The sequence below is a fragment of the Ictalurus furcatus genome, chromosome 4, assembly GCF_023375685.1.
Source record: "Ictalurus furcatus strain D&B chromosome 4, Billie_1.0, whole genome shotgun sequence".
Classification (NCBI taxonomy): domain Eukaryota; kingdom Metazoa; phylum Chordata; class Actinopteri; order Siluriformes; family Ictaluridae; genus Ictalurus; species Ictalurus furcatus.
In genome coordinates, this window is record NC_071258.1 from 3,614,811 (window position 1) to 3,641,963 (window position 27,153).

The 27,153-nt window shown below is 40.4% G+C and overlaps 2 protein-coding genes across 2 annotated transcripts in view; one reads left to right on the forward strand and one right to left on the reverse strand.

The window, feature by feature from the left end:
- Positions 1-9,924, forward strand: wash1 (WAS protein family homolog 1). Its single transcript, XM_053622567.1, has 11 exons — positions 1-119; positions 1,906-2,046; positions 2,857-2,968; positions 3,169-3,315; positions 3,589-3,725; positions 4,048-4,183; positions 5,314-5,509; positions 5,626-5,811; positions 6,644-6,802; positions 7,230-7,298; positions 8,307-9,924. Exons 1-11 carry the CDS (start codon positions 112-114, stop codon positions 8,453-8,455), a joined length of 1,440 nt encoding a protein of 479 aa, XP_053478542.1. The 5' UTR covers positions 1-111; the 3' UTR covers positions 8,456-9,924.
- ddx11 (DEAD/H (Asp-Glu-Ala-Asp/His) box helicase 11) overlaps positions 9,410-27,153 on the reverse strand; it is a 19,459-nt gene continuing 1,715 nt past the window's right edge. The window contains exons 5-27 of the mRNA XM_053622566.1: positions 26,687-26,829; positions 26,551-26,608; positions 26,147-26,254; positions 25,744-25,831; positions 25,395-25,600; positions 24,362-24,514; positions 21,801-21,847; positions 21,545-21,624; positions 21,357-21,398; positions 20,845-20,912; positions 20,189-20,227; positions 18,535-18,661; positions 17,032-17,160; positions 15,135-15,247; positions 14,967-15,039; positions 14,766-14,869; positions 14,040-14,189; positions 13,505-13,573; positions 12,287-12,387; positions 11,597-11,681; positions 11,398-11,473; positions 10,667-10,821; positions 9,410-9,547 (exon numbers count right to left, since the gene is read on the reverse strand). Of these exons, the coding sequence (XP_053478541.1) occupies positions 9,515-9,547; positions 10,667-10,821; positions 11,398-11,473; positions 11,597-11,681; positions 12,287-12,387; positions 13,505-13,573; positions 14,040-14,189; positions 14,766-14,869; positions 14,967-15,039; positions 15,135-15,247; positions 17,032-17,160; positions 18,535-18,661; positions 20,189-20,227; positions 20,845-20,912; positions 21,357-21,398; positions 21,545-21,624; positions 21,801-21,847; positions 24,362-24,514; positions 25,395-25,600; positions 25,744-25,831; positions 26,147-26,254; positions 26,551-26,608; positions 26,687-26,829 (2,247 nt within the window). The 3' untranslated portion in view covers positions 9,410-9,514. The remainder of the gene's footprint in view (positions 9,548-10,666; positions 10,822-11,397; positions 11,474-11,596; positions 11,682-12,286; positions 12,388-13,504; positions 13,574-14,039; positions 14,190-14,765; positions 14,870-14,966; positions 15,040-15,134; positions 15,248-17,031; positions 17,161-18,534; positions 18,662-20,188; positions 20,228-20,844; positions 20,913-21,356; positions 21,399-21,544; positions 21,625-21,800; positions 21,848-24,361; positions 24,515-25,394; positions 25,601-25,743; positions 25,832-26,146; positions 26,255-26,550; positions 26,609-26,686; positions 26,830-27,153) is intronic.

The window sequence follows — 27,153 nt, forward strand, 5'->3', positions numbered from 1 at the left end:
GTGACCAAAGGATGCGGAAGTTTTGACCTGGAAGACTTGTGCAGTTTCTTCAGTCTGTGATGCGAGGAAAGAACATCGTCTTGTTTTAAAATTTAGGGCTCGACTCTCTAAATGGGCAGGTAAAAAAAATTCCTCGAGGTTTTATTTGGTAAATAATTAGTAGTAGTTTTTTTTGTTGTTGTTTTTAACAGAACCGTTGTTCGTCTTTTTGGATAGCTGAAGCTAAGTTAGCTGGCTAGCAAGCGAGCTGTTTACATTTTGGGGGAAAACGTAGACGGTATTTACTTCGGCATAACAACAAAATGTCACAAACCGGTCGCTTTTCTCACACTTTCGAGAACATCATTTATTTGTCAGTTGATTAATTTATAAGATAAGAATAAATGTCCGTTTCCGGCTTAGTGTAGCCTGTTGTCACGTGACTCTCAGTGAGCGCTGTTGTTGTTATGACTGTATCACTGTAGCGGTGTTAGGGTTAGAAATGTTGACTTTTGATAACCTATTCTGCAATTATCACGGTTTTAAGGTATCACGGTTTTAAGGTATTAATCGATTATTTAAAAACACACAAGTTGGTGGTAAAAACGAAAGGAAATGTTTATTACAGGGTGTCACGTGCCTTAATTATCGTTCTTTCTAGTTTATATTTCTGAGAAGAAATTTCCATAAAAATTCTTACGTTGTCAGTATTCATCACGTTGTTGTTGTGAGCTGAAAGAGTTTTTTTATTGTCATTTCTCTTTATAGCTTTTATATAATTGAACAAAATGTCCTGTCTCCAGGTCCATCGAGTAACACAACAATACAGTGGCCCAGGACTACATCAAGTGCAAATAGACAACCGGGACCGTGTACGATGAGTGAAAACAGTGCTGTAAATACACCGGACAGTATCTTTCGATTGTGGTTTCGGCGATAAAAAAGTCGTAAAATTGATGTGTGCAGAGCTGCTTAGCTAAAAACAGCCAGATGTTTGTTTTAGTTCTGATCAGCAATGACGTGATCTTGTGTGCTGTGCGTACGATAGCTGTCGTGTATGATATCTTTATGAGCACGCTGCAGGAGAGGTAAAAGTGTACGATGTTTTTGACAGTAGAGGATTAAACACACTCACTGGAGAAACAGAGGTGTTGTATACAATCTTTCACCCGAAGAGATCCTAGCTGAAGCGTGCCCAAATCCCGCTTTCTCCCGAAAATAAACGCGAGAGCTGTCTGTCATATGACTGTTTTGTACGGAAATGAGCAATAAGATAAAAAATTTTGATGGAAATATTGACCAGGGAGACGAAGGCAGCGGGGATCGTCTGTTGCGCAAAGAGAACAGTGCAAAACCTCAGCACCTCACTCTGCCACACAATTAACATGAGAACAGATGAATTTGATTTCCTCTCTGGCGCTTGCTGGCTGTTTTTCACAGCTGTACTCGCAGCTAGCTGCAGAAGGGTTCACACTACGCGAGTCTTCACCAAGAAAAGAAGAAACGCGAGAATATTTTGGTGTGTCCGTCCTCGGAGACTGAGAAAATCGCGGTGCTGATCCGTTCACACTAAACAAGGAGTCGACAAGCTCCAAAATTAGTTAGGGCATGGGCGCTAGACTCCGGGCGGAGCTAAAATTGTGTAGTGTACACTAGGGTTTAGGGTGAAACCGGAGGGACGAGGTTGTGAAATCCAACATACATTCCATGAGAACCACTGGAGTAAAGAACAAGAACATGTAGAGGTTAAGAGATAGAAATGTATTTGAATGTGTATTTTGAAAAGAGATTTCTGTATAAATACCACTCTATTCACATACACTCACCCATCTGTCTACGTCTGTGCAACGGATCATTCAGTATGCTGGATGATGATGATGATGATGATGATGATGTGTGCGCTCACGTGTGTGTGTGTGTGTATAGGATGACTCAGAAGTACCACCTGGAGGGCCAGGTCTATTCTGTGCCACTGATCCAGCAGGACCTGAGGAGGGAAGAGGCCATGCACCAGATCACTGATGCCCTGCAGTACCTGGAGAACATCTCCACAGATATCTTCAGCAGGTAATTCCCCGTCGCCCCAGATCATTTTAGTGAACTGTCTTTAAGAAATGTCTGATATGACCAAATATTTCTCTGATGATAAACTCTAGCGCTCCAGAAGATATTAATATTTATTAATATAAGCATGTGTTAATGAGGATTAAATGTAACCTGCACTTCATCATTAACATGCCTGCTTTACAAATTTATTTCTGTTAATAAAGCTGTTAATATAAAAAAAAGAATGTTCAAATGTAATTTTTCTAAAATAAAAGGCTTTAAATGTGGGGAAAAGGGCAGGATGTTCTGGAAATGGCAGATACAGTGCATTAGGTGTTTTTTCTTTCTTTCTTTCTTCTATATGCATGTTTTTTTTGTGTTTAAAAAAAAACTATGCTAATATCAGCTGCAGGAATGGAGAAACCAGCCGTAGTGTTACCATGACAACATAGTGGAGAAGAGATGGTTTTCTTGGTGTGTGTGTGTGCGTGCGTGCGTACGTGTGTGTAAAGATAACTGCTGGTTTTCTGGGTCAGCATCATTACGATGCATTTTTTTTTCCTTTTTTTGTTGTAATTTCTCTTCATTTCAGCCCATTTCACTCCTCACTAGGCAACAGGGTGTACTCAAGGTGTGTGTGTGTGCATGTGTGTGTGTGTGTGTGTATGTTCATGCACAGGCTTGCATGCTTTATATAGCTCACACACATCAGCTAAGCACTACAGGCATGACTATACTCTGTTTCATGTGTTTTGTTTATCATGATGTTGGGAGAAATTATAAAAGCAACATGGTCTCTCTCACACACAATTGAGCGTTTTGGTTTTGCAGGGTGTCTCAGAGTGTGGAGAGGAACCGTGCTCACCTTCAGGCCGTCACTGACCGCATTAAACTAGCCCAAGCACGAGTCCACAAGATTAAAGGAAGCAAGAAAGCCACGAAGGTGATAAACAAACTTTCAGTGTAAACACACACACACACACACACACACACACACACACTTTTTTTCATATCTGTAACACCTGGGGTGTCCAATCTTATCCAGAAAGGGCCGGTGTGGGTGCAAGTTTTCATTCCAACCAAGCAGGAGCTTGTGTGTGTGTGTGTGTGTGTGTGTGTGTGTGTGTGTGTGTGTGTGTTTAGGTGTTTTCCAGTGCGAAATACCCCGCTCCTGAGAAACTCCAGGATTATTCATCCATATTTATGGGTGCGGTAGATCCAGCATCTCAAAAACGACCTCGCTACAAAGTTCAGGGCAAGCTCCGCCCCCTGGATGACAAGGCCTTACAGGTGAGTGACGTCTTCATTTTTTCCTCCACTTTTCCTTATATCTTATGATCGGGGGTATGGTGGATAACGTGACACTAATCCAATGTAGTGTGAACACTAAATACTTTTCAAATCAGCCATTTTCGTAGGCGGTCCTAGATCGGATATACGCTCGGCCGTCACTTTAAGAACACCTGTACGCCTGCTCGTTCATGAAACGATCCAATCAGAAGGCTTTATGTATATATAATATATCTATATTTATTCATTCATTCACGTTCTCGTGTGTTGCAGGAGAAGCTGATGTATTTTCCAGTGTGTGTGAACACTAAGAAGCGCTCAGAGGATGAGACCGAGGAAGGGCTGGGGAGTCTGCCAAGAAACATTAGCTCCGTCAGCTCTCTGCTGCTGTTTAACACTACAGAGAACCTGTACGCCTCTACACACACACGCACACACACACACACACACACACACACACACACACACACACACACACACACACTTGTGCCATATTTACCAGAGATCTCCTTTACTTGTGTGTTTCAGCATTCCAAGTAGTCTTGGATCATTGAGCATTTTTGATGAATATGTGAACACAATGAATATGTGATGTGTGTGCGTGTGTATATATATAATCAAATATTTACAAAAATGTGAAGGGTGTACTCACTTTTGTGAGATACTGTGTATACATATATATTTTGTAAATGAGGTTTCAGACCCTAATCGGTTTCTTACCCGCGCGTGTAGGTATAAGAAGTACGTGTTCCTGGATCCTCTGGCGGGAGTCGTCACTAAAACTCACAACACACTAGAGACGGAGAAGGAGGAAAAGCCGTTTGACGCGCCGCTGTCTATCACTAAGCGAGAGCAACTCGAGAGACAGGTGAGAGTCAGACATGAGAGAGAGATTATTTGGAGATGAACGTTTCAATCAAAACACAGTAAGCACGATCTCAGTCTGATTTACAGTCCCCTCCGAAAGTATCGGAACAGCAAGGCCAGTTCTTTGTATGTTTTCACTATACACTGAAGACATTTGGTTTTGAGGTCAAAAGATGAATACGAGACGACCGAGCAGAGTTTCAGCTTTCGTTTCCTCATAGTTGCATCTAGACATGTTAAATGACTTAAAACATGGCACTTTTGGTGTCAGACCACTCAATTTTTAGATGAGCAAAAGTATAGGAACAGATAGTCTTCACGTAAATAACACTTAATATTCGGTTGCATATCACCTTGCTTGCAATAACTGCATCAAGCCTGCGATTCGCTGACATCACCTCAACTGTTGCATTCTTCTTTTGTGTTGCTTTTCCAGGTTTTTACCGCAGCCTCTTTCAGTCATTGTTTTTTTTTTTTGCTGTTGTTTTCCTTGGTTAACCTGTTCCATGTCTGGTTTGTAGTACATGAGAGGTTTCCTTCTTATTCAGAACATTCTAAATTGTTATATTGCCTGCGCCTGATGTTTGTGCAAAGGCTCTGATAGATTTTTGCTCTTTTCTCCCGTAGACAGCTCTCTGATCTTCATGTTGGTTTGTCCTTTTTAACAAGAAATGCAGTCTTCACAGGTGAAACCCAGGGCTCAGACCAAGAGTAGACATCCAGAGCTATTCATTCTTTAAACAATCAGTTTAACAGGGCACACCTGGGAAGCAAGAAACACCTATCAGTCATGTGTTCCAATATTTTTGATCACTTGAAGAAAAAAAACGGGTGGGTTCAAACAAAAGGAGCCATGTTTTAACACGTTTAGATGTAAATATGAGGAAACGAAAGCTGAAATTCTGGTCTGTCGTCTCGCATTCATCTTTTGATGGCAAACCCAAGTGCCATCAAATGTTACCATGGAAACGATAACATTTTAGAAGTTCATTAATATAAACCTGATTTATTTATTTTCTTAAACTACAGCTTGCGCTGCTGTTAGAGAGAATTAATCAACACCTTGTGACTAATCAGAATCAAGATTTCAACTATTTATTTTTAGTAACTGAATTTTTCTGTCTCTCTCAGACTGCAGAAAATTATTTCTACGTGCCGGACCTGGGGCAAGTGCCCGAGATCGATGTGCCCTCTTATCTGCCCGACCTGCCTGGAATCGCCGATGACCTTATGTACAGCGCTGACCTCGGCCCAGGCTTCGCCCCTTCTGGTGCGGTCAGTGCGGCCATACCAGAGCTGCCTTCTTTTGGCACAGAACATGAGGAAGGTGATGAGAGAGTGCATAAACGAACTGGACTGAAACAGAACCAGAACACTTCTGGGGGGGTTTTTGTTTTGGTCAAAAGCTGACAGTTTGTGATGTTTGGTCTTTTCATATTTCAGGCTCCCAGTTTCGATCCGAGGCTCCTCCTCCACCTCCGCCCCCACCTCCTCCACCCCCTCCTCCTGAGTCTCCTCAGGTTGCAGCTCCTCCCCCTGGAGCTCCTCCAGCCCCGCCACCTCCCCCTCCACCGCCTCCAGCTGTTCCAGATGTCACAGGTGGTGGAGGTGTAGCCAGTCAGGCCACAGGTATGCCCCGCCCACAGGTATACATCAATATCCTTTAGTAATACAGGGGATGAACTCAGTGGGGCTGACATTAGGTACTGTACAACAAATGTCTAACTGATCTATCTGTGTGTGTGTGTGTGTGTGTGTGTGTGTGTGTATATATATATAAATAAAATGTCGTGAAAAAAATAAGTACACCCCATGGAAATGCAAACATTTGATCCTCCAAGCAAACATTTGATTCTCTTTGAAACAGTGCATATTAATAAAGTTGATATTCTTGAACAAAACCACAAGGAAAATTTGCTTCTTTTTGCATCAGACAGTCTGCACTTGGGCTGAATTTGCTGGGGTGGCTGATTCTGCACAAACAGGCAGTCGTTTGAAATCTGCCCCATTTGTAGATGGTTTTCCTTACAGTGGAATGATGTATTTCAAATCATTTGGAGATCTTTTTAAAATCCCTTGCCAGACTCCTAGGCATTCGCAACCTTTTTTTTTCTGAAGGCCTTACAGAACTCTTTAGATCTTTACATGATGACACCACCGACATCAATAATAAAGGAAACACCTCGACACTCGATATGAGAGGGGTATAAATAAGACCGGTTCCACCTGCACTCCCTAAGCAGCTTCTAATCACTGGCACCCGATCTTCAACACCTGATTCTAATTTTATGATTTTGAAGGTGTGATAAATTTAGGGGTGTACTTACTTTTTCCATGTGACTGATCTGTTTTTTGTCAATGTAATTTTGTAGTAACCCTTTAAAAAAAGTTACACATGACCGACCTGTTGCTTTAAGCTTGCGTGTGTGTGTGTGTGTGTGTGTGTGTGTGTGTGTGTTAGGTGCAGTAAAAGGAGCCCCTACAGACGTCCTGCAGCCGTCAGATGGCCGAGCCAACTTGCTCGAGTCTATTCGTAACGCTGGCGGCATCGGCAAAGCCAAACTGCGCAACGTTAAAGAGCGAAAGATGGAGAAGAAGAAACAGAAGGAACAGGAGCAAGGTCAGACTCAGGGTGTGAACACATGTCAGACAAACAGTACAAAAAAAAATAAAGTACTTTACAGCACAGGAGATGCTCGTGACTACACCGACCTTCAAGCTGATTTTTTTTTTTTCCCCCTGGGAAAACTTCCTATAAGCTCTCAGTGGTTTGAGTAGAGCAGCTCTAAACAGTCTGTTTTTAAATTATATGATTACTTATTAAAATAAATCCAACGCTGTGGTTCAGGCTCGCTTCATCGGCAGGGCACGATATAATAAAATATATCAATATTACTGATATTAGAAAGGTGAGATGAAAACATTACTTTGAGTGTATTTGCTTTATTACTTCATTTTCTTAATCTGTTTGACATTTGCTTTACCGTTATCGGGTGTGTGGGGTTGTAGTCGTGTTTTAAAAAAATGTATTATTTTCTCTCCTTCAGTTGGAGCAGCAGCCAGTGGAGGAGACTTCATGTCTGATCTGTTTAATAAATTGGCCATGCGGAGGAAAGGTAGGACTGGAAACTAAATTGCTGAAACTGTCCATCGTAGACGGAAACGTCCAGACCGTGACGAAGTGCTGACACTAGAGACTCCTTCCATGAATATTAAATCAACTCCGTACACACAACTTTACCTTACAATAATGATATTTCATTGTTACGTTATTTACTTTAATAACAAGACGATTTTAAAACAAGTTTATTATTAGGTTTAGATGACGTAGAGATGTTATTCTAGAAAGTGCATCAAGACGTTCCGACCAATCAGAGCTGAGAATTCAACAGTGTGGTGGTATAATGCACAGTCGTGTACATAAGTAGCTTCTTAAGAGCCAGTGTTTCAAAGAAAGGCAAAGAAATTAAGCTATTTAAAATATATATAAAATCTTCGATCATTTCAGAGCTGTTCAAGTTCTCCTTGTCAGGGCTTTTGAGAAAATCTGAAATGTTCCTTGTGATATAACGAAGCGCAGTGTGTGTGTGTGTGTGTGTAGGCTTCAAACTACAGGTTGCTAACAGTAACTGGAAAAGACTAAAAAGAAAGTTCATTATTTCCGTAATTTAATTCAGAAAGTGGACCTTTCATACATTGTAGATTTATTTACATATGATGTGAAATATTTCAAGCTTTTTTTTTTTTTTTTAAATCTTGTTTACGGCTCAAAATATTAAAATACAGTATAATACAGAAATGTGTAATGAATCTAGAATATATGAAAGTTCCACTTTTTGAATTAAATTACGGGAGAAAAAAAAATGAACTTTTCCGCAATATTCAAATTTTTTGAGGTGTGTGTGTGTGTGTGTGTATATATATATATATATTTTTTTTTCACCGACAGATTACAAACACACTCGGACAACACGAACTTAAAGTTCTGTTTAAAGCTCAAAGTACTTTAACCGTCTTTTATTTATTTATTTATTTATTTATTGGTAGTTCCTGATAATCCCCTGATTCTGAGGTTTTGGTTTTACTTCATCCTGCTAACGAACATATCGCTGTCCAATCTATAGGCATCTCGGGTAAAGTCCCAGGAGGCGGAGACTCCGCAGAACCGCCCGGGAGCTCCGGCAGCGCTTTCGCCAGAATGTCGGACGTGATCCCGCCCCTTCCTGCTCCCCAACAGCCAACCGCAGAGGATGATGACGACTGGGAGGCGTAGCCAAGACAGACCATTTATGAATGACTCTTTAAGAACTGAAAGCACAGATGGACCTTTCTGAAACCATGGCAGCGCAACAGACGCGGATTGGACAAGGTCATGTTAAAATAAGTTCCGAGCTTTTTTAACGGTCGTTTGCTAAAATACAGATCAGATTACATGCCTAGATGATGTAGGGAAACTCTGTGTATATGTAATCTCATCCTTTTAGCAGATTATTGGGACTTTATGCCATGTGACGATTTATAAAACGGAATATTCATGCGAGTCAATTCTCCTGTAACGGACAAAGAAAAACCTTTTATAAAATGTCAGTGGCGCGTTCCTTCACTCGGTAGTACCGTGTATAGCACCTGAGAGGTTGTCTCATTGACTCTGTGCTACTTAGGAACTTTCTTAGAAGAGGATACTATTCCTAAACTCACAGTGAAATTCACTGCACTTAACAACATTGTTGTATTATGTTAACTATGACTTTTTTTTTTAGCTCGGTCAGTTTCCCAGTAACCGAAACGTGGGACTGGGCAGAAAACTGGACCAGCTCATGGATTTATAATTTATCCATCCCTGCATATGAAAAGATAAAATATTCATAGAAAAGAAACTTGTGAAATCTTATTCAGTATTCAGTAAAATCTGGGCAGCTGAACAGCAACGTGTGTAATGTGTGTAATTACTTTCTTTACGCACTGATTATTTTCTACCATCTGCTGGGGAAAACACACGGCCCAGGCACACGGTGTGCAGGAAAGCCTTAAATGAAGTTCTGAAAAACCATCAGAGAGAGAGAAAAAAAAAATCATACATGTGAGAGGTTATCGTGTACAAATCTCGCGTTTCTCTCGTTATATCGACTTTATTCACATTAAACCGTAACAGTCTCGCGTGAACACGTGAGTACAACACGGCTGAACGAAACAGACTGGTTAACAGTAATGTTAATTATTGACGTAGGTTTTACAGGATTACACAACTACACGCACACTGGTTTTAAAAACAACAACAACAAACCCTTGCATTCGGACGGCGATGTAGAACTGAGGTCACGTGGCGTTCTGCTCACTGCTGTGTTCGTCGCTTCTCCAGGAAAAACTGCACAATCAGACAGAAATACAGACGCACTCAGATCTAATCTACAGACATGTGGTGTACAGATAGACACGATCGGCTTCTGTCGTAGGACAGCAGCTACAAACATGCATGCGGATCGGGGTTCAGTAGATGAAATGGATGTAGGTATGTAGAATTATGTTAAAAAAAACAAAAAAAAACAACAACCCAAAGTTGATGTTTAGAAGTTCAGAAGATTGTGCCTTGATATTTATCTGGAAATTTAACCAAGTGTCGCTGTTATTTTAAATCAAGTAGCTTAGGGAATAAAACACGTGGAGGTGTGCTGTTATTCGCAACATTGATTATTTTCCTGTAAACAGCATGTTCTGAAGTATTTTATTCCCTTTTATACCACAGCAAGTCGTCTTTCGTTTTTATCAATTAATCACATGATATTTTTGATCTGTTTATAGTTTCGCTTTGCAAAACAAGATATCCTATCATCGCTTACGCTGTCACAGCTATAAGCACAAAAGACTTGCTCTGCTGACACTGGAGACTCCTTCAGTCCCTACAGGATTTTGTGGAGTTTATTTACGATTGTTGCGTTCAAATTCCGCGATGCGACTTATGCGGAGTATTTTGTGCTTTTTGGTTTTCTTGCGGCAAACTACTCGAATGTGTCTTTCGCAGTGATGTGTGTTGGTAAACGAGAAAGTTTAGCTGTACTCGTGTTCGACGTATGTGAATCGAAGAGGGCTTTTGACAGTCGCGGCGTGATGACGTCACGTGGCGAGTCTCGGGCCGAATCTGCGGTAATTTTCAAAAATCGCAAGCTCCGAAGAATATTGCGGCGTTTCCTCGATGATTTTGCGTTCGTTTCTGCGATCGCATAAATCCTGGAGGGAGCGCTCTTTCCGTAAATGCAAAATAAACATTTCCTATTAGGTTAAATTAATAAACAGAGAAAGACTGACTTGCAATCAAAATGAACTAAACTAAAATAGAGCACTGTGTTTAAAAGTGCAGTAATTTTCCCACTAATTGATAAACTGGTCTAAATAAAAATGACCCGTTTAAGAGTTAAGATGGAATCGCTTAAGGTGACTCAGAATAAACACTTCTTACGCGCATGTATGTGTATGAACGCGCCCTCACCTTCCTGATGCTGGCGAAGGCCGGCCCGAAGTTGCTGTGAGTGCGTGTGCTGCTTCGGATCCACTCCGGAAGTTTCTGCAGCGTGCCGGTGCGGGCGTAGCGCCGGTCACACAACACGATACAGGCGTAATCATCCCTGTGACGAATCGCCCGGCCTGGGAGAGTCGACAAGAAAGTGATGAAACGCCGAAAACAAGATGCAGCACGTTTCTCCTACACATACTAAATGTACAGCTGACTGCGAAAAAAGTTTGCACCCCCTTTGGTTTATTGGTGAAAATACATAAGGTAATTTCTCTGAACGAGGCTCATTAAGGTGTCTGAGGAGTTTAAGACGTAAAGGTAAGGACTCACACACTCAGGAAGGAAGAGAGTAAAAAGATGACAGTTAAAGCCAGTATTCAGAAAAGGAAGAAACACAAAGCCACGACAAAAGAGTGAAAGAAAAAATAAATGGGTAAAAAAAACCTGTGAACCTTAATGCACGTTAAATGCTGTTAATTCGAAATGAAAAACAGGTGCACAAACTTTTGCACAGAACTATAGTGCGAGTAATATTTTAAGGCGACAATCGGCCTGCACGGTGTGTGTTTGTGCATGTGTGGGCATTATTTTATATCTTACTGGGAACTTAGTGTGTCCTCAAAAATATATTAAGACAAATGTATGCGTGCGAGTGTGTGTGAATAAAGCTGTATAGGTAAGGTTATACACACAAATCCTCATTTTACCAATTGACTGATTGACTGCTTTCATGCACAGGTTTTCGATTAAAGCCTTCCCTGGACTTCGGCCATCGACATGAGGCTGAAAAGAGAGAGAATGGTGGTAATAGAATTTTAAAAGTATTTTAAATTATTCTTTAGAGATTTTCTTGGTGATGTTACAAACAGAAACAACAATGTATAAATCATTTGGTTCGTCAATTACCATGTGCTTGTCTAAATACGCCATTTTCTCCTGAAGTTCAGGGGACTTGATGTTGGGGTACGGCATTCCGACCATCACAATACATCTTAACACACACACACACACACACACAAATTGCAAGTCGCTGTGAGACACTGATGAAGTAAACATGCAAAGATTTTCTTGTGAACTTGTGTGCGAATGCAAGCTCAATAGCAGCGTCTGAGGAAGTATTTTAACTGAAAATAGAGCTCCAAAGTTGGCTAAAATGCCCAACTTCTGCAACATCTTTCTAGAGACTAGAAAGACTGCAGTGGCATGGGGCTGGTGTCATTTGGAAGCTACTGAAGAGCACTTTTTAATTGTTATAACGTGGTCGTGTAATGTATAATTAATTTATAGTAAACGTATAAGTAATTGTATAACGTCGTGATCCGGAGCTATCGGTCCCGGCATGCTCTCTATATATTTTATATCTGTGCAAATGCGTTAGATGCATAACTAACAGAACGCTGATTTCCACGACATGAATTGCACATTCCCATGATGCACATGGTCCCATTTTTTGTGTCGCGATGCATCGTTACTCCTCATACTATCCGATAACAACGGCAACAAAACAAAACCATTAGACCTTTGCTAATGTACTGGCTTCCGCACCCCTACACAAACAGTAACTATGGTCATTTGGTTCGTCAGAATCACTCTCACCTGCCCAGGTCATCTGAGAAGTTAATCCCTTCACTCATCTTCCCTCCAACCACCGAGAACAACAGCGCCCCCGACTGGCCGCCTCCAGTATTGCTGCAGCGCTGTGGCAGATAAATAACACCACACTGTTAGAACAGGGCTGGATGATAAGACAATATATACAGTACATATATCATGATAAATGATCTCAATATACTATATAGTTTTCTGATATACGAGGATTATCTTATAACAATGAAAAAATTAAGTAATAATACACGGGGCATGCTCTTACAGGAAAATAATCAACGACATGGTGGAGAGCTGCAGCCGGCCGTGAACCGTCACAGTTACAGTTTCACTACGCAGCTGATTATTTTCCTATAAGAGCACACCCCGAAGTGTTTTATACCTGTTATACTGCAATCTTTCAACGACTGCATTTTATTTTCTTATTCATTAAAGATATCCACACCAACAGCAAACTTCGCCTGTTTAATAGCATCATCATCCCAACCGCCATCTATGCATCTGAAACTTGGAAGAGCTCGAGGGCAGTCATCCACAAGCTGAATGTGTTTCAACAACGATGCCTGAGAAGAATACTCGGTGTATCATACCGTGATCGTATTTCAAACGAAGAAATTCTAAGAAGAACAAACTCCCGCAGCCTGGCAGAAATGGTCGTAGAGCGAAGAATGCGCTTTGCAGGACACATTCTACGGATGTCTGACCACCGCCACGCAAAGATCGTGCTGCGCTGGACGCCGCCACGGGGGAAGAGAAGAGTAGGGCGGCCGCGGAATACTTGGCGACGAACATTCATGGAAGATCTACGAGCGCTCGATGTCAAGTGGGAAGATGTGGAAATCGACGCTTCCGACCGAGCCCGCTGGCGAATGCTTGTTGCCCGATGCGCCCCGCTGCGCGGACGGAACTAACTAACTAACTAACTAATTCATTAAAGAACGACACATCATACTTTTAACCAGTCTTAGAAAATGAATCACTTCTGATCAATCAGATTCAGTACTTCAATAGCACTGTGGCAAAATATTAATATATAATAATAATAATAATAATAATAATAATAATACTGTATACTGATATTAAACATTTTATACTGAATCTTTAAAAAATGCTATATTATTATGATATTAAGTATCGTGATATGATATTTTTGTTATAATCGCCCAGCCCTAATTTACACATGAACAATAAACGACGTGAACAACACACCTGGATGCACCTGGAGTACTCGGACAACACCCGCTCCACCTGACTCGCTTTCTTCGGTTCCTGGAAAATCTGAATTGCGCATGAACACAACACGATTAATATAAACTTATAGAAAAATAATTTTTTAACTTGTCGGTTTGTGAAATTGCACAATTTTCCTCTAATAATTCTTCAAAATACAGTACAAAGATTTTCGGTACCCTTTAAACAGCTTCTCCGTCTTTTTAATTCAATCGTCTTAAAGAGTCGGAGAAACTTCTTACCGTCCTTCTCATACTGCTTTCTCTAAAACTATCGACACCCCTAAATAATCTTTGAGTTCGATATTTAAGTGCTTAAAACGGTATAGTAGCATTATATGTTTACGCCCATTCTAAAATATCACCCGTTACACGTGTTATTTCTTCTACACCTTCACTTTGACTCATTTTCACAGAAGATCATATGGAGGATTTTCGGTTTCATGGTTTCTTTAGACAGAACGTCGCTCGGCTTAACGTCAGTGTTAACTGGAGTAATGTGTCGAGGTATTTACCTTCTTTTTGGCTGCGAGTCGTTGGAGGACTCCGTTACTCTCCCAGTGTCCCAGAATTCTCCTCTCGTACTCATAAGAGGGGAAGAAACAGACCACGCCTCCTGGAACCACGTTGCACAGGTTGGACAGAACACGCCCCGTCTCCTCCATCTGAACACACACACACACACACACACACACACACACACACACACACAAAATACAGTGCTATGTGCATAAACAATGCCAGTGATATTAGCGATATTATGGAACGGAGGACGACATGGTGGTGTTTTCTACTTGTGTCTTCATACACATGGTGTTTTTAATAAGGCCAAATAATAATAATAATAATAATAATAATAATAATAATAATAATAATAATAGGCATTTTATATGTGTGTAAAAACCTATTTCTAATGATAAGGGGTAATGTAACTATAATTAAAATATACTTATAAATATATATTTCCTGAATATACCCATGGTAAAGGTGCCATAACTGACATTTTAATAGAACTTTTTTTGACACATTAGTAACCATGGTAACCGTACCAAACAGCGGTTATAATTTGGGTTACAGTGTTTATGGAAAATAAAATATAAATCAGAAAGAAAGTGCAGTTTTAAATATTATATTATGTTTTGCTCTTTTGAGGGTGAATTTTTTTCTATGAAGTAAGGATTCTGAGGCTCACCCATGCGTGCGTGCGTGTGTGTGTGTGTGTGTGTGTGTGTGTATTGTACCATCTGTGGTCTGTCTCTGGTCTGGAAGGTAAACTCCAGCTCCTGTCCAGAGGGTCCAGTGCAGAGGATTATGGGTAGAATATTCTCCGGAGGGATGACATGACCTGAGGCACAGAATTTTACAGACATGAATCGTTCTGTGGTTATACTAAAAGCAACACACACACTCGCGCACACACTCGCGCACACACGCGCACTCACCACATGAAAACTCTGCAATGCGCTCCTTATGAGCTCCAGCTGACAGGAGAAGCTGCTCCTTAAAGTCTGAGACCTGTGATATGAAAGGGTGTTAAGGCATTCAGCTAGTAAGCCTTGCTGTGTGTGTGTGTGTGTGTGTGTGTGTGTGTGTGTGTTATATTCGCTTACAGGCTGCATGGTTCCCCCGGCAATTACGACGGCCCTGCATTCCTGGAGAACTTGTGCAAAATGAACCGCTGCATTCAGCATGAGAAACTTTACACTACTCTGAGCCAGGCATGCTGCATAGAGACAAAGATTTGTGTTCAGCGCAATATATGTACGTACACATAGACACACACACACACACACTCCTTGTCATCACTGTATTAATGTAAGAATAAAGGAGTTCACGGAAGTCAGAGAAAGAGCTTAAAGTCTGTTCATGTCATTTCAAAATGACTAATTACAAAGAGACCAGTCATAGCCATTAGCATGCTTCATTAGTTAGCAGACAAATCACATGTATAAAGTAAAATCTGGACAGAAGTGACCGTCTGATCGTGGCTCACATGGACAGGAAGTGACCGTCTGAGTGTGGCTCACATGGACAGGAAGTGACTGTCCGATTATGGCTCACATGGACAGGAAGTGACCGTCCGATTGTAGCTCACATGGACAGGAAGTGACCGTCCGATTGTAGCTCACATGGGCAGGAAGTGACCGTCCGATTGTGGCTCACATGGACAGGAAGTGACCGTCCGATTGTGGCTCACATGACAGGAAGTGACTGTCCGATTATGGCTCACATGACAGGAAGTGACCGTCCGATTGTAGCTCACATGGACAGGAAGTGACCGTCCGATTGTAGCTCACATGGACAGGAAGTGACCGTCCGACGGACATGTAAAGCGACCCACCACAGTTTGTTACGTGATGTATGGGGCGAGTAAAGAATACCATAATAAATTAACACTGGAGTTTATTCTCTCATACCGAGAATATTACTGGTGCTTACGAATAAAATAATTCAGTAAGTTTAAAGGAACAGCAAGAGAAAAGGTTCCTATCGTAACTTATTTATTATATCCATGATTAATTAATTAATTAATTAATTAATTAGTGGTTAAAAAAAATATATATATCATCGCATGTATTATTATTGGCCTATCAGAAGTATCGATTATTCAAGGTCAACACGCTCGTCCTTATTGTCCTTCGACAGAGCAGGACATGGCGACTGAGAAAACCAATTATCCGTGGCTTTATTTGTCAACGTTCATGTGCATTAAGGAATCCAATAATAAATCTTACACCTTTGTATGTAATCTTTGCAAACCGAAGATTAAAATACTGTCGAAGTCCACGAGTTCAAGCACAAATTTAAAGGCCGCATGCAGAGGTGAACGCTGTAGTGTTGAGTCGATAAGTAACCTAATGTACACATTACTTCAAATCAGTAGGCTATATTTCTGGATTTCATTATGCTTTATTGTTATGACTATTATTATTATTATTATTATTATTATTATTATTATTATAATTATACAGTTTGAGTATTAAATGTATATAAATGTAAAATAAGACTCAACAAGCTGATTCACAATCATGACATACTAAAAATGTTGCCCAATTAAATAGCCTTAATGTAGTTAGCTACGTTTTCTTAGTACTGTAATTTGTATAGGGTAGCTTGACTGTAGTGTAACTACTTCAAAATATAAGTAGCTTGTAAAAGCTTGAAAGTTTTTACAGTTTAGTTCCTCCAACACTGAATGGTACCGGTCAAGGGGTGGGATATATTAGGCAGCGAGTGAACAGTGAAGTCAGTTCTTGAAGTTGATGTGTTGGAAGCAAGAAAAATGGGCAAGCATAGAGATCCGAACCAAACTGTGATGGCTAGACGACCGGGTCAGGGTTTGTCCAAAAACGGCAGGTCTTGTAGGGTGTTTCCGGAATGTTTTAGTACCTATCGATATATCCACCTGTAATATGCCTTGCAGCTGGAAACTACTGTCAGAACTGCTGTAATAGAAAATTAATCAACACTTTCCGACCGATCAGAAGGAAGAATACATTAGCTTACCTTGTTTTTCCATCACCACTCTTCCATCTTTGTTGGCGCTGGAGAGAGCGAAAAGGAAACTTTCCACAAGCATCATAGGAGATGCCATAATGGGTCTGTCTTCTTCTGAATCCTGACACTCTACAGGAGCTAGAACACACACACACACACACACACACACACACACACACACACACACACTTATATACAATATAAAAATGCAGCTTTATAAAAGATTAGGGTCTAGACACTGAATAGAACAGTGGGCCGGAAAAAACATCCCAAAAACATTAGGAAGAAATCTTGAATGGTGAGATATCTTATGATATCGGATGATGGCCTGGGACTACAAGCAAGTTTTTTTCCTGGCTTAAACCCATCCTCCAACACATTATACCAGTTCAATTCAATGATGTATAACCTGTTTAAAAATAATAATAATAATAATAATAATAAATAAACAAGCTGTAGGATAATGCATATAGATTATATAGCTGAGGTCATAAAAAAAGAAGCATTTTTTTTCTTTAGTCCTGCCCTGAATGCGCTATTTCACATAACAGATGTTTACATATAGCCCACAAGACACAATAATAACTGAATTTACACAAACGAACCAGTTCAAAAGTTTACACACGCTCGATTCTTAATACCGCGTGTTGTTACCTGGATGATCCACGACTGTGTTTTGTGTTTTGTGAGAGTTCTTCACGAGTCCCTTGTTTGCCCTGAGCAATTAAACTTCCCACGGTTCTTCAGAAAAATCCTCCAGGTCCTGCACATTCTTTACTTTTCCAGCATCTTCTGCATATTTGACTCCTTTCCAAAAGTGACTATATGATGTTCAGATCCGGATTTTCACACCGAGGACGACCGAGGGACTCGTACACGACTATTACAAAAGGTGCACACGTTCACTGATGCTCAAAAAGGCAACACGTTACATTAAGAGCCGGGGGGGTGTAAACTTTTGAACAGGATGATCGGTGTAAATTGTTATTATGTTGTTTTAAAGATCTACCTACCCTTCGGAAGCTACATAAGATATTTACATGTTTCCCAGAAGACAAAATAATAACAATAATAACAATGTATTATATATTTGGCTAGGATAAGCAGTTAATATGACTAAACGCTGACAACTGTTACCTTTTAATACATACCCATTAATGACATATTTTCCTTAGCAGTTATGCTTCATGTTCTCACTAGCTATGTTTCCATCCCAGTTGCGAAATTAACGTATGCAAAAAATATCGCAATAAAATAAATGCGAATAAAACACCGTTTCCATCGCATGTGTTCCGGAGAACGAAATCGTCACGCCGCATCTCGCTCGCCGCCATTTTTACTTTTATGATCCAATTATTTGATCAAATGATTTGTTTGAGGGAAAGTCACATGACTTTTTTGATTTATTTTGACCTAACATTCCCCGACATTGCCATTAAAACAACCCTCGGCATGTTATAACCTAGATTCATCATTCTGCAGAAATATTAATCCACATGACCGATATCTTACCTGTAGCTTTGCTCTGAAGGCCCTGCAAGAAGCGTCCGAGTCCTTCGGTTCTGCGATTCTCCTTATTCATAGAACTTGTGTGTGTGCTTACACCGCTCCCTTCATACTTCTCAGAAAATCCAAACAACTACACACACACACACACAACAACAGTGTGTTTGCAGTTGTCCACATTTAAACTTCTATCCAGCACACAGTACGTACAGTGCTGTATAAACACAACCGGTCAAAAGTTTGTGGACACTCGACTGAAATGTTTCTCAGGATGTTAAAAACCTTTTGATCTGAAGGTGTATGATTAAATGTTTGAAATCGGTGTCGTAGACAAAAATATAATCGTGCCGATGTATATTCCTGACTTATTTCCGATGAGAAATATTCCGGAAAGCAGCCGATAAGAGTCCAGCGTAGGCGGGAACTCCTTTAATACTGTTTAAAAATCATCTCAGGGAAATCCCTCAAGAAATCGGTCGAAGAATACATTTCTGGAAATTCTAGACGAAAAGGGCGTCTACTTTGAAGATGCTAAAATACTAAATTATTTTTTATTTATTTTGGATTTTTTTTTTTATCACAATATAATTCCTGTAGTTCCATTTGTGTAACTCCAGAGTTTTGATGACTTTATTATTATTCTAAAATGTGTGTGTTGTTGTTGTCGGGGGGCTAAAAATAAAGAATGAATGAATAAACTTTTGACTGGTAGTGTATGTACAATAGAAACAGCTTGAAACCTGGCCAGTTGGTGAATTCTATCAATAAATGAAAATAAAACATACCCATGTACCAACGTTAACGATAAAGGTCTTGTTATAAAACACACTGAAAGCTGTTCGTATGGAGTTTCTACTTTCCAACAATACATTAAAACCTAAATCCCGTCAATACACCTTCAGAGCCACACAATTACCACAATTTACTCCCTGAATGGACAAATTATAAACAATTATAGCTACAGATACATTTGACTGAGGTACTGAAGCATTCAGTAAAATACAGCATGAAGGATTATCGATAGAATTGCCCTTAGACTTCCATTATAAGTCTGGAGTAAACATTTTTGTTTTACAGTGAAACCCAATTCACATAATTCATGTCTGTGATAATCACGCATCTCGTACAATCGAGGATAAAGGATCAGGCATCCCGTACAATTGAGCATAAAGGATCACGCATCCTGTACAATCGAGGATAAAGGATCACGCATCCCGTACAATCATGGATAAAGGATCAGGGATCCCGTACGATCGAGGATAAAGGATCACGCACAATCGAGGATAAAGGATCACGCATCCTGTACAATCGAGGATAAAGGATCCCGTACTATCGAGGATAAAGGATCAGGCATCCCGTACGATCGAGGATAAAGGATCAGGCATCCCGTACGATCGAGGATAAAGGATCACGCATCCCGTACGATCGAGGATAAAGGATCAGGCATCCCGTACGATCGAGGATAAAGGATCACGCATCCCGTACGATCGAGGATAAAGGATCACGCATCCCGTACGATCGAGGATAAAGGATCAGGCATCCCGTACGATCGAGGATAAAGGATCACGCATCCCGTACGATCGAGGATAAAGGATCACGCATCCCGTACGATCGAGGATAAAGGATAGTGATTAGGTCAAATAAAGGTTACTCGGCTCACCTTCCTGCTGATCAGACTCTTCTCCAAATATCTCTGCACCTTCATCAGAAACAGATCTGAAGTCAGTAAACAATGTAAAGTGTATTTAAAAAAGCTGTGCTGTACAAAATGCTATACTTGAACTTATACTTTTTTCTTTGTTAAATAAGAACACGTTTGTAATCTGTATATTATGTTATTAGGCTTAGATTACGTACAGTGTGTGCTTTAAAGGGTCCCTGTGAATTACTCCAGCTCTTACTGACGGAGATGATCATGTATTAGAAAGATGGCGTTAATATATAACTGCTCTCAGAGCTGCTATTATAGAACATTAAATCAACACCTTCTGACCAATCAGAATCGAGGATTCAACAGCACTAGGGTATAAGCAGACTTACCTACACGCAAATTCTACATTTATATACAGTATCCCTGAAAGGATACGGAATTTATGCCGTTTTGATTTTAAAAAGAGACACGTAAGAAGCGCGTCTGAGGTCTACCGGTAGAATGTTCCGGCGCCTCGACGCAGTGACCGTAACAGCACGACCATCTTCCTGCTTATTTCGGATAAACGGAAGGAACTAGTGTCTACCGAACCGTTCTGATCTCCATCTACACTTTGTCATTCTTTGGACTTCTTCGTTTCACACGGCGAGACGTGTGCGCTGTACCTTGAACAGGTTGATGTTGTCTATCTGAGCTCTGAACAGGAAGTCGTTAATGGTTAACAGTTCAGTTCCTGTGGTGAAGACAGAAATAAAAATGATTAGTGAACAACCAATTTAAATTTTTATCATTTTTAGATGTGTTTTATTTATTAATTTTTCGTGGGGTGGGGTCGGGGGGGGGTTGTCATGCATTTGTCATGATATACACTTCATGAGAAACTGAAAAGTTATTTATGAGTTTTTAATAGCACCAGGTTTGAGCTTAAACCGCTTTCTGTTTCCGTTTTTATTTTGCTGCGCTTTCTTTTTCCTATTTCTCCATTTATTTATGTTTGTAATTCACGATCGTCAATTCATATCGTCTAACTGACGGCTTGCCTTTTCCCAGCCCGAGTGTGACATCACAAACAATTTGTCCGTCCTGTAAATAAGGTCAATACATGAGTGATTTTTTTTTTTACAGGAGTGATGAAAAACATGTGTGTGTGTGTGTGTGTGTGTGTGTGTGTGTTTACCTGACTGAGTGCTCTGAGTCACAGGATTCAGGCCCACCTTCCCTGTAGTCAAAAAAAAGTTTATTAAAATTACAGCAGAAAACACAACATTCCTCCCTCCCTCTCCCTCTCTCTCTCTCTCTCTCTCTCTCTCTCTCTCACACACACACACACACACACACACACACACACACACGCACACAGCTGACCTCCAAGAGTGCGCACAAGCCCCTCCAGCACAAACAGGATTTGCTTGATATACATCAGATTCTTGGCCTTCAGGCGGCTCCTTGAAAGAGACTCGTATTAATAAATCTAAATATTAAATACAAAACATGTTTATTTCTTCCTTGCGAACATCTGAAAGCCATTTTTATGAACGTCACAAGCATCTCCTGACATCTTAAGACTACCTTTAAATTTATGTAGGTAGTAATGTAATGAGTTGGATTTTTTTTCCTTTACCTGTAGCGCTCGCAGTATTGAGAGAGCTGCGAGTGAGCCCTGCAGAGCTGAAACACATCATCAACAGCTCCAATTAATTCAGCCATTTCTGCTTATTAGGCACAGGCAGATAACTGGTTAGATCATTAATTACAATAATAATGTACAGCGTACCTACCGGAACCATTAAAAAAAACATAACGACACATGAATGAAACTTTGAGACTCTGTATAGGCGTATGTTCTTTACCTTACATTAAAACCTATTATGAAGCGCTATACAAAACCAAGGCTGTATATTTAAAGCCTATTTGTCAGCTGAATTAATGAGTTTCATGCCAAGTTGGACGAATTGGTATTTATAACACCGCTATGAAGCACTAACGTATGCCTTGTACAACTTCACTAATTTATAATGAATCTATCAGCTAAAGGAATTAAATGAATGGATACTTCATAGAAGCTGTGTCAAGTGGTCATGAATGTGGTGTTAGTCAGACAAAGTAGATCAGATAGCGCAGGGATGAATTCTCAAATCTGATTGGTCAGAAGGCGTGCGTTATTTCTGTATAAACGCTGTAACATGGACGACTGGTTGATATTAATGCGCTCCTTTCTATAGTAACAGCTCACAAAGAGGGACTTGTGCGGTGGACACGCCACGTAATCGAAACTAATAATAAATCCAGTGTTGATGTTTAACGAAGGAATGCATACAGTATAATCCTTGATGTGGTGACCTTTTTTTTAACAAGATGTTTATTTAACATTTATGGAAGGAGTCTGAGGTGTCAGTAGTTTGTAATGGGCACGGTGCTTTGTAAAGTTTCTACGATTCGAGAGAGAGCGAGAGAGAAAAAGAGAGACAGAGAGAGCGAGTGAGAGAGAGAGAGAGAGAGAAAGAGCGAGAGACAGAGAGAGCGAGTGAGAGAGAAAAAGAGAGCGAGTAAGAGACAGAGAGAGAGTGAGTGAAAGAGAGAGAGCGAGAGAGAGAGAGTGAGTGAGTGAGACAGAGAGCGAGAGAGAGAGAAAAACAGAGAGTGCAAGTGAGAGAGAGAGAGTGAGTGAGACAAAGAGAGTGAGCGAGAGAGACAGAGAGCAAGAGAGAGAGAGAGACACAGAGAGAGCGAGAGCCACAGAGAGATAGTGAGAGAGAGCGAGACACAGAGAGCGAGAGAGGGCACAAGTGAGTGAGTGAGATTGCGAGAGAGAGAGTGAGAGAGAAAGAGTGTGAGTGATCGAGTGAGTGAGTGAGAGAGCAGAGAGAGAGAGACACAGACAGAGAGAGCGAGACACAGAGAGCGAGCGCGCGAGAGAAAGAGACACAGAGAGTGAGAGAGGGCGCGAGTGAGTGAGTGAGTGAGTGAGTGAGAGAGAGAACGAGGCTTATACAAAAATAATCCTCTTCAGTGTGATAAGAGTTCACGCCACCCTGGTGTGCATCATTTTCGTATAACCACGTCATCTGTAACGTGTTATTCCTTACCTAACGAATTTGAAGATAAGGATTTAAAAATAAAAACAGACCTGTAATGTCACCTCAAGTATTGAGAAAAAAAACTTTTACAAGAATCCCCCAGCATTACGTTTATAAAAGATGCGTGCAATTCTTGTAAATGTGTTCCAAATGACCCAAAGTACTTTTCACAAGGTCGACATTTCTGTATTGTAAATTCTTTATTCTATTATTTTGAGAAGCTGGACACACAAACACAGATATTCAGTCCGTACAGGATTTCAGAGTTTTTTCTGATTGTTACAGCCCAAAAGGATTGATTTTTCTGCGGCTTTTTTCAAAATTTGCGATGCGACTTGCTGAGTTTTTTCTGCTTTTTTGCAGAAAACTTGTTGAACTGGTGAAATTGCAATGGCACTAAATAGTTTTGCGCGGTCTTTCGCATTGATTCTTGTTGGGAAATGACACCTTTTAGCTGTACTCATGTTCAACGCACGTGATTCATGTGGAAAATCGACTGTAATTTTGTTTAATTGCAAGCTCTTCCGAGAGTTTCCTTGATTTCGCGTTCATTTCAGGAGGGACTGCTTATTTTGGACAGTTTAAAATACCGTCATTATTTTATTCAGGGGATATTTTAGCTCGTTATTCAAATCGGGACACGACCTTATTTAAAACACGTTTAATTAGTCTGGGAAGCTCGGGATCAGACAGATTTTTCACAGCGCGTTAAGGTTAAAACATTTGTTAATATAATTGAGCAATAATATGGTTAACTGTGCTAAAACATTCAGCAGAGATGAAATTCTCAGAATATGGAAATGTCCCTGGAGCTTACAACTCACTATCAGTACATTGCAGGTTTATTTCTGTCCCCTGAGGTAGAGGTGTGTATCAGGACTGGGATCCCATCGGACCCAGTTATTTTTTATCTGTTTTTTTTTTTATCTGTTATTTTAGTTTACAAGAAACATGTTGAATTTCTTGGCCATAATAGCGTAATCACACATACTGGGTGTAACATCGGTTATTTCAAGATTGAAGTTTGTACCTTAAACGAATATTATATGGTACACTATGTTCACTTTCCCAGGTGAAGTGTTAGCAGAGTAGCTTAGCAACGTACCTGTGCTCCGTTGACCTCGGAACTGTGCAGTGCCGTGATCGTGTCCGTGAGGTTGTGAGCCTCGTCGATAATGACGATCTGATCCTTCAGTTTGATCCCGGACGCCTTGCGAGTCGCAGCGTGAAGGAGTGATTGATACGGCAACACCACCACCTGAGAGAGGGAGAAATAAACTTTAAAATCGGTGCTTGAATTCACTGAAACCCTGAATTAGGGCTATATGCATAAATTGGCGAGCCAGCCAGGAGTGGTCAATTCAGATATAAAAACTAATAATCAGAGACCAGATAACAGAGTTTCTACTGATTCATGATGGAAGTAGTTCCAACAAGCAGTGTTGTATTATTAGAAATGAATGCGGTGCCTGGAAAACCTTAACCTGGATGAAAAATATCATTAGTAAATTATGTTCCATATGTTATATCCCACTCATGTCCAATATACTTTGGACAAACGTGAGCTCGATTACTAGCGGTTAACTACCTGCTAGCACTGAGGATCTCAGAGTGTTTCAGATTTGAATATTCATGTATATGTATAGATCCTGGAAGTTTAATGAGGTTGAAAGTATAAAGGGTCCTGGGCAATTAAACATTTTTTTTTATTATTTTAAATGACACATCTGTGGGCACATTAGTTAAGTAAGGAATTAAACGTGGGAGCATGCTGTTAAAGAAAACTAATCAACAACGGGATGGCATAACGACGCAGAGTTACTGTTACCACCTCAAAATTGATTATTTTCCTAAAACGGCACATTCCGGAGTGTTTTATTCCTCTTATATCACAGAAACTTGCCACAAATGACTTATATTAATTAAAGAACGACAGTTTGCACTTTTTTTTTTTATCAGTGTATAGTTACATTTAATGCTATAGAACGTCCTAGGAACAAGTTAGTTCCTGTTATCGGTTACGTTATAGCAGCTCAACAATCATAAAAATAAATAAACAGACTTTTGAACTCTAATTTGTGTGCGTGTATATATGTGTATGTGTGTGTGCGTGTGCATATACGTGTATGTGTGTGAACCTGAGCTGCAGGAATAGCAAGCCGTGTGCTGTAATAAGGGCAGGTGTGTGTGTCTCGGCCGTGCTGCACGAGCTGCTCGATGTCTCTGACGCTCGCCAGCACCTCGTCTCGCATCGTCATCATCTTCTCATAGCCTGAGAACGCGCAGGTCGCTTTGACGGCACCGCGGCGGCGTTTAGGCTCCGAGTCCACCTTGTCCTGCTTATCTGTGTGCAAAGGTCAAAAGCAACCTATGTTTTATCCCCCCAAACACACACATGTAAATATACACAGTATGTATCTCATTTGTTTTCCCATAATGCTCGTGGGTGTTGCGTTTGTAGCGTGTTTGAGCGTTTGTGATTCTGACCGTGTTTATTTTTTTGCAGCTCCATACAGCGATCGTTGATCAGCTGAACGCTTCCCAGTCGTGCCACCTCTGGATTAATGCACAGATTCTGCAGAGACAAATACATCTCGAATTTTCTACTCACAAATACAGTATTTACATCAAGGGTCCTATTATTGTTATGTCTTTGTTAATAAAACGTACTGGAAATTGTTTCTAGAACTGTAATCATCACAGAATTTCTAAAACACCTTGTGATATGCAATTCTGGCATTGAACGGATTCGATTATTTTGTTCATTTTAGGCTTCTGTGTACATTGTTTACAGGTTGAAAATAACAATTTAATCTAATAACTTTGTCATAAAGCATACAGTGTGTGTGTGTGTGTGTGTGTGTGTGTGTGTGTGTGTGTGTGTGTGTACCTGTCTAGACCCGAGATTGACCAAGCTGACTGTGGAGTTATACGGACTCTTCTGCACTTCATGCACGAACTGGGCCAGCTGCGAGTGTGTACGGCTGCAGTAATAAATCTAATATAAAAAAGACACAGTTACATGCATCACAAACACACGCTCATGCTCACTTAATTTATTTCACATTTATTTAAAATTAAACATGAAAACCATATACTGTTAATACGTAACATCCCCTGATCCCCATCCCCTTTTTGTTTAAAGCACAGTGAGGCCTTTTTTAGACTTCAAACATGCAATTATTAAAATTTGAATAGAATTCAGTCAGCCCTAATTATAACCTGTCTAATAATTAAATAAACGTACAAAAGATATCTGAGATCACAATCCTCTTAAATGAAATTAATACGCACCTTAGTGACATGCTCTTCCTCCAGATCATCATCATCCTCCTCCTCCTCATCACAGAGCCTGGAGAAGAGTGTTCATGAATATTGAGATGAAGAAATGCTATAACAAACATAGACTTGTGCATATACAACCACACACCTGTTTTTGGGTGTGGGTTCTTCATCGCTTTCGTAATCCGCAACAACGAGCCCGTCCTCTTCGTCTTCGTCAGGTCCGTCTTCTGATCCCGCGTCCTTCTTACTGAACTGCAGCAGCTTTTCAGTCTCGCTATTCTCACTGTTCTGTGGATATCAAGACAGGGTTTAGATACGCAAAAAAAACACGTGCAGACATAAATATACTGCGGTACACAGGGACGGCGGGTACTAATGTGCTAGCAGGGCTACTCCTCCATTTTTCAAAGATAAACATATACAGTGCTGTTAAAAAGTATTTGCTCCCATCCTGATTCTGTGTTGATCTCATACTAAATAGTTTTAGATCTTCAAATGAAATACACCATAAAAGAAAGGCTTTATTTCTTCCATCTTTGGTATAGTGTGCTACTGGGTAAGACCTTTTAACCAACTTCATGCTATTGAAAAAGTTCTATTTAAGTGATCTGA